This window comes from Olea europaea, unplaced genomic scaffold (genome assembly GCF_002742605.1).
Source record: "Olea europaea var. sylvestris unplaced genomic scaffold, O_europaea_v1 scaffold2599, whole genome shotgun sequence".
NCBI classification, from domain to species: Eukaryota; Viridiplantae; Streptophyta; class Magnoliopsida; order Lamiales; family Oleaceae; genus Olea; species Olea europaea.
Genome location: NW_019244304.1, coordinates 107,260 through 118,662, shown reverse-complemented (window position 1 = coordinate 118,662; position 11,403 = coordinate 107,260). Strand labels below are relative to the sequence as shown.

The 11,403-nt window shown below is 32.2% G+C and overlaps 1 protein-coding gene across 1 annotated transcript; it reads right to left on the bottom strand.

Moving 5' to 3' along the window:
• Window positions 1-1,807: 1,807 nt before the first annotated feature.
• On the bottom strand, window positions 1,808-4,342 carry LOC111383008. The gene is made up of 3 exons (XM_023007055.1): window positions 4,203-4,342; window positions 2,983-3,116; window positions 1,808-2,625 (listed from the first exon to the last, which is right to left on the bottom strand). Exons 1-3 carry the CDS (start codon window positions 4,243-4,245, stop codon window positions 1,945-1,947), a joined length of 858 nt encoding a protein of 285 aa, XP_022862823.1. The 5' UTR covers window positions 4,246-4,342; the 3' UTR covers window positions 1,808-1,944.
• Between the last annotated feature and the right edge of the window lie 7,061 nt (window positions 4,343-11,403).

Below are 11,403 nucleotides of genomic sequence, written 5' to 3'. Positions count from 1 at the left end.
TAAGATGTGTTAAACTCGAGCCTTTGCTTACCAAGTAGTAGCTAGTAGCTTTGTCGTTGATCTCTCTTTTCGACCGACTATGACTCGTATGTCCAGACAATGACTATCAATTCTCAATGAACCTATACATTCTTCTACCATTCGACCAAATCTTCTAGATTATATTAAAACTTGCTGGCATCGAGCAAGTAAAATATTTATAACCCTATCCTCCCAAGTAAATCCTAAGAACTTGGTTAAAATTTTTGTGGATCACCAATTTTTGTCCTGATTTAAGATAGCTAACCAATTCATTTTATTACAACTTTATTATTGGATTTACAACTGTTTCTATCAAATCTCGTCTAGCTTCATTTACTTGACAAATGAAAATGCTATTATGACATATTTGTTTATGTCGTCTCAACTTTTATATCATATTTCTGTTTACCGAGCTGAGAATATTAGATAGGATGGCTCGACTTAACCAAATAATAAACTAAGTGATTCAGTTGCCACAAAAATCGAGTCAAGTAATTTATTTGCCCTTTAAGGATCCATTTGATAAAACTTTTACTTTTACATTTGTTTATGCTTATTACATAAGAATTTCATAAAGAAACTAACTTTAGTCAGCTTCATCTAAAAGCTCTTCTAATCAAATAAAAAACTTTCAAAAAATTATTTGAACGGATCAAGAGCAGGTTTTTATCTTAGAATAAATTTTAACTTTTCAAAAATTCTGTCAAACAGACCGTGAGTGAAATTTTTTCGTCTAATTTATACCGTCATCGTAGCTTTTCAAGAACAGAGACTTACATTATCAGGCTGTCCCATAAACAACAAAATACTAAATTCAAAATGTCAAACGATTTTCTACGATTCTGACTTAAAAAGATTTTTAATATTCGTATTTAGTACAAGAGATTCATTCATCTATCACTTTGACATTTACCAAAATCTCACACCAGAAAACCAAACAAAAATTAAAATATAAAAATAAGTTAAAACTTTGTTCATTGTATTGTTAACTATAACAAATAGAGCATGCTATGACAGACGAGCTAAGTTATTCAATCTTAAGTTTCTATCTTAAAATGTCAACATTATTAGAAAAACAGTTCAGTCCTATGATGCACAACACAAATTTGACAAAACTAAATTTGAAATTTGATTATAGATTTGAGTTTTTGAGGGGTTCGAGTTTCCATTTTAAAATGTCAACTTAAGAATAGTAATCCAAATTAGTACTCTATACATACATTGATGATTGTTTTCATATTTAAGCGACGTTGAATATTTTACCCTTAATATTCGTGCATGAATACATTTGCATGTATATATTAATATATTTCTTTTGTGCATGTGGGTGTGATTTTTAATTTCCAATTCAATGCCACACAAGAAATATAGGCAGCTCCTAGAATCTCTAATTGACTTTTGCATACAATTACACCAAACGACACATATTCCTACCAACAAGAAGCTTACAAAGAGAAGGGTTTTTCAAACTTTAGCCTAATTTTATTTTATTGACAGTACAACCCAAGAACATATTTAATCTAAAGGAAATCATATGGATTAACAAATTTTACCATTAATTCATTTCATAACTTCAGAAAATTATATGAACAACAATGCCAGATTTTTAAACATAAAAAATTGGTGTTGTTAGGATATTTATTTGGATCATAAGTGATTTCCGATGTGATGTTCACCGTCTTGACCACGATATGTTAGTTTCATGCCACGGTCTTGCACAAACCAAAGCGTTGATCACGTAGCATTAAATGTGACACATAATGTAGCACGATATTTGATATCCCACTTAGCAAGTACTCTATTTCATTGCATAATAGGGTGGGGTTGGGGTGGGCAAAATAAATGTATAGCGCATGCTTAAAACTTTTTGGCATCGAGATTATAACCAATGAGTCTTGGTTAGTACAATATTATGCATTTTGATCAAAATCGTTGGGAGACCGACATGTGTCCTCGCATGAGCTGTGGAGATATGATGGAAATAAGGCCACCTAGAGGAGGCCTCATGTTCGACCTATAAACCATCTCATCATAGGTTTGGCGATAAAATTTCAGAAATGGGATAAATGATTCTCGAGATTTTGCAGTTCGAGTTAATTGGAAGTCTTTTTTGAAGAACAACGCAGGCGAACGGAGGAATGAAGGCTTTGGAGTCCTTGGATGCTTGATCGTTGACATACCCAGTGTTTGGGTTTTCCGTGGCATTGGTGTTGATGGGAAGAAGCCTTTCTTTACGGTTCCGATGTTGTCATATGGCCCTCTAGTAGTTGGCGATGTAAATGAGTAGGATCGAACATTAAGGGGCGAGATGGTGGGACCAAAGGAAGACAAAGATGCAGTCGTGGGTCCCACCTTAGATGTCGATGTATCCTTCAACGTCAGATACCAAGGCTTGAGTGAATCAAAATGGTGCGCGATTGTGAATGAAAATCTTGACGATGTGCAGAAGCCTACTTTATTGGTTGATGGCACAAATGAAGGATCCAAACGGAGTGATGCTGCTCGTGGATATGATATAAAATCATTAAATTCCAAAGACTCTTCAAAGTCCAAAGATGACACTATCATAGTGAGTGGGCATAGCTCAACAAATGGCCTAGCTCCCTACAACAATAAAAACATAAGAACCATAGAATTCACTTCATTTAATGCATATGGTACAAATAATTAGTAATACAATTACAATAAATTAACATATTAAAGCATATACTCATTTATTTGTTCGCAATTTGTAAAGGTTGTTTATAAAACCATTAGGCTTATGATCTAATCAACTTGGGGTACGAAGGTACGGTATATGTTTAAGACCTGTACATAAAAAATACTGGAGTAGTTCTCAACTTCCGTGAAATTTTCACACTATATTATATGCAACTAATATTGATACACGAATTCGTGAGAAACAAGTCAATGAAACACAACAGAAATTATTGATTACAATCTAACTTCAAGACGACATACCTTCCAAAGATAAGAGAAGAGGGAAGGAGGGTCGATAACAAAGGCCTTGTGGAGCCTGCCTGGATAATAGTCGGCTAGGATCTTCAACGTTGCCAGCAACATGTTCATAAAAGCTGCTGCTGATCGGAAATGGCCTGTATTTTCACATTGTTTCAGTGAAGCAATTTTATATGCACACGAGGTAAAATTGTCAACTCAAACCATAATAATTTGGACTCCAAGCCACTCAGGTCATGACACATCAGTCACTGAGTAAGTTCGTTCACCCTCTTTATTTCTTTCCTACCTATTCAGCATACAAGATGTCGCAATCTGAATAGTTTTAAAATCCGAGATGGCATAACTTTAGCAATAGAATGTGGCACATTTTTTCTCCCACCCCACCCACTCTCCCAAGAAAGTATTTATCAAAAAAGAGCCCTCTGAAAAGTCAAGAAAATTCAAATAAATGTTGGGTTTTCCATTTTTAAATGTTTTCTGTCATCCGAAGCAGAAAAAAGTAGAGGAAAAGTAGAATTATGGTCACTTTTGCATCAACCGTGCTATGCTGACGGCACACACATAATAAGGGGAGAGGGAATCGTTCTTGGCATTTTCTATTCACGCAGATCTCACACGCCATGTGAGTGTGGTCAGGGGCTCTATCAACCCCTTTCTGGTAACTCAGCTAAATTCCCTTTGCATATCATAATTGAGCATGACATTTCAACGGCGTTTCAAACAATTTTTGAAAAATTTTGCTTTTCGAGGTGTCAACCCCCTCACAATAGGGAGGCTTGCGATTTTTATTATTAGACGTGGACCCCTTATTGTGAGGCGGAGAGTAGCAAAACCCTTTTTGAAAAAGTTTCAGTCCCCATTCTCTGCTTACCTGTTCCGTTAATTACTTAATTAATTGATAGTCAGTTAAGTCATTAAGCGTGACATTGAAAATTAAAGAAAATTATGAATTTTAACAAAAAAACGTGTCATGAGTTATTTCATACATGGTGATTAAAGTTGTTTACAGAATCCCAAGATGGAATGTACATTAATTGCAGACAAATGATAGAGTGGAGTATGTGACATTATATGTAATTGATTATATAAAGTTTGATATACATATAGCAAAGTCCATTTAGTATAGTCTAGTTGACCCGAAAAACACGCTCTATACATTTTTGAAAAAAGTGATAAAAATGGGTAAAAGAATAGTGAAGTTATAAAGAAAATGAACTTACTGGCATCAAAGAGAAGAACAAATTGTTCAACACATTTTTCCATAGTTTGAATAGCCACTTCTAGTGTAAAAACCAGCAACCTAGTAAACCTACAAAAATTTCACCATAGAAAATAATTTTACATAGTTTTTAAGTAAAAATGTACCTCATTCAAGTAATACGTTACGTTTGTATCAGCAGAATCATTAAATTGCATAGGTTTGTTCTCCATAGCAATTCTACTAACAATATGAAATTATTAGGGTTTGGGTTCTGAGTACTTAAGGATCCTTTGGATTTAAATAACGTTCATCCCAGTTTAATTCTACTTATATAATACTTTATCCATAATTCTATCTCATGGAATTTTTGTCCTAATGAAATTCGAATACTAATCCTACTGAAACTTTTTAACTAGCTATACTTCAATTTTAATCACATATTTTTTAGGATCCACAAATTTTTATCAAAATCTGCCTTTTTTTAATCAAATACTCTTTTAATAAATAAATTTTTACGGACATATAGATTGAGAATTTAGAAAAAAAAAACAAAAAAAAAAAAAAAAGAAGAAAAAAAAAAAGAAGAAGCCATAAATGGCGAAAATAATCAGTTTTTTGCTCTATTGGGATAATCTAACAGAAGTCAGTTTTTGAGTACTTCAATACTTAAAGAAAAGCAAGATTCTGCGGGTGAAAGGAACAATAATAGAAGAAACAAGAAGACACAGACGGAGGAAAAAAAATACACGTGTGGTGAAACCTATTTTACATCGAAAACAAGTGATATTTAGATCCAAACGGTGTAAGTTATAAAGAAGTGACCAAAATAAGCTGAAAACATGCCAAAGATAAGCTGGAAAGAGAGAGTAAAATACCAGTGCCTATGGAGTCCCTCCAGGCAAGACAATTTTTCAACTGCTTAGCTGCTTTCTTCGTATTATAGCCTCTTGCTTCTAAAAATCTCTCCACGCAGGCGTCGTTACAAAATTTCTCCTGCTAAAACGAACATAAAAAATAAGCTAAAAGCATCTTGGGTATGCTACCAACCCAGAAACTAAGCCACGTGATTCAACTTACAAAATGCACATAATGCGAAATATATACATACTCTTGTTTACATGTACGTATATATTGTGCACCAAAAAATAAAAAATAATAAAAAAAATTTTTTTACCAGAGTGGAAGGTGAAATTAACCTGTTTGAGAGTGAGGGGAGCTTGTTTTCTAAGAAGGTGAAGTACAGCTTGAATTTTCTCATTTTCTTTCTGTCTCTGATCTTTCTTTCCCATTCTCAAGAACACAAAGAAAAACACCAACTCTGTGTGTGTGAATTCTCTCAATGAAAAACAAAGATACTACTCTTCTTCTTCACGCGACTATTTCAACTTCAGAAAAGTTTGTTTTTTCTTGCACCTACTACTGTGTATGTGAGTGAGAAAGAGTGAGAGATGTGAGTGATGGTAATGTGTATCGAAAACTGCCCGTATATATAGCCATGATCGAGAGTCGGGAGCCGTTATGTGGAGACGAACACAAGTCAACATTATTAAAAACTATTTATAACTATTGAAAGACTTAATAAATTTAAAATAATTCGTTAGACAGTAGAAATTATTAGATATACATTGCAAAAACCAATTATACAACGTTGGAATGATAGATACACTGAACTTGATTAGGTTAAAGTAACAAGTCTTTCTTAAACGAAGCACTGTAAACCTCGCCTTCTTAGCTATATTTGCGTAATCTATCATTGGAGATATGACACAAAATCGAGTAAAATATGTACCTTTCCTTTTAGCTTAAAATCTTCACTAATGAAGGAAGTTAGAAGGGAACGGTCCATTTGATTTATTGCTCACGTTATTGAGTTTTAGGAACACGCAAGGAAGAATTTTTTGTCATTTCACTTGTTTTCCTATTCAAGTTATGGTCTTTTTTTAGAAAGTTCGGATGATTATTGTCACCGTTTAACATAAACTGGCTCTATTGTTAAATGATTTGTTTTCTTAACTTCATATAATTCGGTCTGTCTATGCAATTAATGAAGTAGGATTATCTTTCGTGCAAAAGTACAAAAAAAAAAATTAAAATCTTTTATAGCATTATAATATATAGTTAAACTCAACAAAATTAATTACAAAAGAGTGTCAATATTTATCAATTATAATACCTAGCCCAACGTATCAAATATATCTATACTAGACCATTTATTATAACATGATAAATAAAAACAAAGATGCATGTTTGCATTATAATGTTGTTTATTTATGGGAAAATTGAAATAGATAGTGTGCATGTTAGTAGGGGACACATGCTAACGATGTTTGTAGAACATTTAAGAATGCTGCCATTAAATTGATTGTGGGCACTTAAATACGTTGTCTTTTGGGTGTTTATAAGATTACTAGCAAGGCAAGACGTACATTGCAATTATGGAGATATACATAATTTTGAAGTGTGTATGGTAAGTTAACCGTGGACTCTCTTAGGTGACTTATATTTTCAAATTTAAAGTACATTTGATAAATTTATCTTGTTGACTCAATCATACAGGGGGAAGAAGCTAGGATAAAAGAATTGTAGAGGCAATTTTCACAAAAATTCAATTGCGATGACAAAAATTGACAACTACAAAAAAAATTTTGAAAATTTGAAAAAATCTTGGACAAATTTTGAAATTTTAAATTAATTGTGGGAGCAGCTGACCACCTGCCCAAACTAAATCCGTCACTGACTATGCATTTTGTACAAATATTTAATTGAATTTGAGCTTACAATAAATTAGAAATATCATAATTGTTTTTTCAAGAAAAACGATATCATGGATATCAAAACCATAATGGAATAATCCATTTTTACCCGACGTTTTACATGCTGAATTACCCGATATGAGTGAGGGATCGGGCCTCACAAATTTATTGGTGTGGGGCCCCGACCCCCATGTGAATAGCAGGTAACCCAAAGTGTCAAACTACACTCTGGGTACCTATAGCAAAGTTCAAACCATAATAGTATTATGGTACTCTCACATAAATGTTTTACTAACTTGGTAATAATTGCTCTACGCGACCATTAGATGTTGTTTCCGTCAATATGCCTTCTTATTTTAATTTAAATAATTAATAATAAATTATTGAAAAAGATATCGGTAATCCATCGTTAATAACGACGAAACTTATTTGTCACTGAATTCGTCGTTTCTCTACTCATCAAGAAAAGGGACAGGATTAAAAGAACACAGCAAAGTGTGAATCAAGTCAAACGTACTTAAACATGAGTACAAAAACCCTAAAAATGGTAGACTCACTAATCCACTCGTGCTAATGTCAATCCTTGTGAAAGGATGTTTGTACATGGTGAAATAGAAAAGGGACTATAAAAGGAACATTATAGCATAGGACTAGAAAAAACTTTCGAATCGAGCGATTCTTCTTAAATTAAATACCAGAACGGGTATTTGAATCGAGAACTGATGAATTTGATTCGATTTTCGGTTCTAAATCAAGAAATGAAGAACCGAATTTCCCTAATATTTTTAATTAATTTATTTTAATAAAGCCAAATTATATTAATTTTTCTAAATAAATTTGCTTACTAGTTCATTTAGCTCAAACTCAAAAATATGATTTTCCTACTTCTAACTTTTAGTTCAAAGCCAACTTAATCAAATTAATCTAAATTTTATCCAAATATGTTATTCTATTCTACCATAGTGTCGTTTCTATTGTTCTAAAGAAATCAAATTGAAACTCGACAACGCTCTCCTAATTATTGTGAGCTCGCTATCTTCCTCTTTCTATAATTTTAACAATAAAATCTATATAACTCTGCAAAAAGAGACGCAAAAAATACATAAGATTAGATTACGTTATTTTGTAAGAACTAAAATTGAACATATCATTAGTTGAATTAATGTGGTTTTGTAAATATTAAAAATTTTAATTATAATACAGAACCTGGGAACCAAACCGAACCCGAACGGTTCCGTAATTAAATTTGGATCTGATGGTTTTACTTACTAAATACCCGAAAATTTTGGGTTCGATTTGATTCTCATTAGAATCGAATTGAACCATGTCCAACCCTATTATAGCACCTTGCAGATCAAATGGTCCAAACTGTAACGTTAACTAAAAATGGAAATAAACCCGTGAATGCTTCTGTTTAACAATCATTATTATCACAATTTTTTTTTATATATACTCATTTTAACCACACATTCATAGAATAAAATATTTTGCAAATAAATTCAAAACGTTTTCTACTTTTTAACTACACATTCTTTAAAAAATCACTATTCAAAAATTTATTTTCCCCTAAATAATGGTTGTCAAACAGGGGCTAAGCATGAAAGCCGTACAAAATGTACACACGAGTGTTTATTCTCCATATATATCACTCTTATACGGTTATACCTTAGAAGAATGATATCCGAAGTGTTAGTTGTCGTGCCAAAGATGGACAACTTCAACATCGTTTCAATAAAGTATGATTTTATGATTCTAGTCACCAACTTTTTGTAATTGCATGATCAATTCTCAATCACGAAAATCATCTAGATGTTTCTTTGAGTCATCAAGTTGTCCTCACTTCTAACTATATGAAATTAAAATTTACCATGTAGCAATTTAAAGATGAAAAATATTTTTTAATGAGAGACCGAGGACAAACTTAATACTTTTTTTGAAGGTTGAAGAATAATGTGCTTCGAGTAATGAGTTGAGGACTAACGATGTAATTTCTAATATTTGTCCTCATTCAAATATGTGCTAGATTCAAAATGCATTTTGTGTGTGGTTGGAACAGTTGAAAGGATTCTTCTACTTTTGATTGGAACATCATTTTCTGTACTTGCCTCTCTTATATAGTCAAAAGCTGTACAATGTCTAAAATAAAGAACAAGAAAACCCTATTTCAAAATCAAAATTAGGTTGGCATTCCTATTATATACATACCAATCCCTCCTACATGGTCTAGATAGGTTGCTAAAGTAGGATTCCTAGATCACACCTACCACTAAAATGCATATCAGATGATTTCAAAATTTGAACCAACTCTATCCCTCTCACCACCTCAACAAGACATTACTCAATAGGGTATAATGGTTTTAATCATTAATTTTCGAAATTGTAGACATAATTATTCGTAGGGTTTTCTTTGTTCATGTCATTTAGAGGTATTTAGTGGATCAAATCACGAGCACGAGTTAAACAGTAAATTTCTCGTGTGAACTATTCGTATACGACCTAACTCATCATATGTGAGTGGAAAAAACATTTCATTAAAAAAAGAAGAAAATTGTGAGCCTCGTGGCTCAACTCACCCCCACCAAGAGCGAGTTCATTGGATGAGTCGAGATACACTTAGATAAAGTGAGCCAACTTGGCTCCTCCCATTTAACCCCTAATGTTATTTCTTGATTTTTGTTATTTCAAACACGAGTCAAGGACAAGATTGATTTTCACAAAGATTAAAATTAGCAAACGTAAAACGGCCAAATTAGGAAGGTAGGGACCTATCCATAAGAAAGTAGGCAAATCATGTTGTCACTAATTCATTTCTTTGTATTCATAGATATTATGTCACCTTTCATTAGCAATTGGATAATCGTTTGAGAAAGGGTTCGCATCTACTCATTCGAATTGATCGTTATATTTAAGTTTAGGGAGAAAGAAATTGCACGTGTTGAATAGTTAATTAACTTATTTTTTAGTTTCTTTTATTTTAAATGACTTTTGATGACGAAACTTGGACGTGAATGTTTAGAACAACTTTTTTCTCTTACCCATTAGTTTGTTGATCAATTCACAAAATAAAATAAAATAAAATAAAAAGGTTGATATTCGACTTACTTATTAATTACTTTAACATTTAATTATTTATTTCCAGTTCCGACTAGTTTTTTTAACATTTCACTTGACTTTGATAGCACATTATTGTATAGTAATGTAATATTTATGGTGTATCACAAAATGAAAAAGGTAAAATGCATGCTATTTTGAAGTTGAATAAAGTACGCAAGTGTGATCAAGAGAGCACATAGGACTGGACATGGTCCAGTTCGGTTCGGGTCTGACGAGAATCGAACCGACCCGAAATTTTCGAGTATTTAGTAAGTGGAACCGTCGGGTCCAAATTTAATTACGGAACAGTTCGGGTTCGGTTCCATTCGGTTCGGTTCGATTCCATTCGGTTCCGTATTAAAATTAAATTTTTTAATATATACAAAGTTATATTAATTTAATTAATGATATGTTCAATATTAGCTCTTACAAAATAATGTAATTCAATCTTATGTGTTTCATGTCTCTCTTTGCTGAATTCTTCATAAATTTGATTATGAAAATAAAAGAAAGAGAAAGATAGCGAGCTCAAAATAATTAAGAGAAATATTGTAGAGTTTTAATTCGATTTTTTTCGGTAGAAACGACACTATATTAGAATAACATATTTGGATAAAAATTGAGGTCAATTTGATTAAGTTGATTTTGAACTGAAAATTAGAAATAGGAAAATCATATTTTGTGGTTTGAACTAAATTAACTAGTTAATAAATTTATTTAGAAAAAATAAAATAAATTTACTTATTTAAAATAAATTAATAAAAAAATTACAGAAATTCGGTTCTTATTCGATTTTTAGGGTCTTGACCTAGAATCGAGAATCGAACCATACCCGTCGATTCTTGATTCAAATATCCGTTCGGATATTTAATTTCAGAAGAACCGTCGGGTTCGATTCGGGTTCGGTCGGTTCGGTTAGGGAGTTTTGTCTGGCTCTAATAGCACACACAATAGTAGATAAAAATAAATTTAGTAAGATTGATTAGATAGGAGTTGACAATATTATAAAAAAGAAAGAGAATTTGAAATTTTATTTATTGTACTATTGTCCAATATAATTTAATATCGCATATCAAAAATTAACTTGTGAAAAATTGCTTTTGTATTTAAGCGATGTAAAATTATATCCCTTAACACGTTTTACAAAATAGTGGCTCTTCTAAAAATGTTACTCATCATTTTTAGATTTGAACGACACAGAAACTTACCTAACGAAATATTTGATAAAATATAGTACGGACAAATTTTCAATTTTTTTCCCAGTTAGTATTGCCTAATGTGTTGACCATAGATCGAAGACTTTCACATGGTATAGGACCCATTTCCAGATGATTGATTGTTCAGTTGACCAACTTTCATAACCCCATCTGAGGT

What these genes read in the sequence shown, in the direction of transcription:
- LOC111383008 (XM_023007055.1), bottom strand. Translation starts at nt 4,245, where the DNA reads ATGGAAAAATGTGTTGAACAATTTGTTCTTCTCTTTGATGCCA. An exon ending in TGTTCTTCTCTTTGATGCCA is followed by an intron (nt 3,117 to 4,202) that starts GTAAGTTCATTT and finishes GTGAAAATACAG; the next exon opens with GCCATTTCCGATCAGCAGCA. An exon ending in TCTTCTCTTATCTTTGGAAG is followed by an intron (nt 2,626 to 2,982) that starts GTATGTCGTCTT and finishes TTATTGTTGTAG; the next exon opens with GGAGCTAGGCCATTTGTTGA.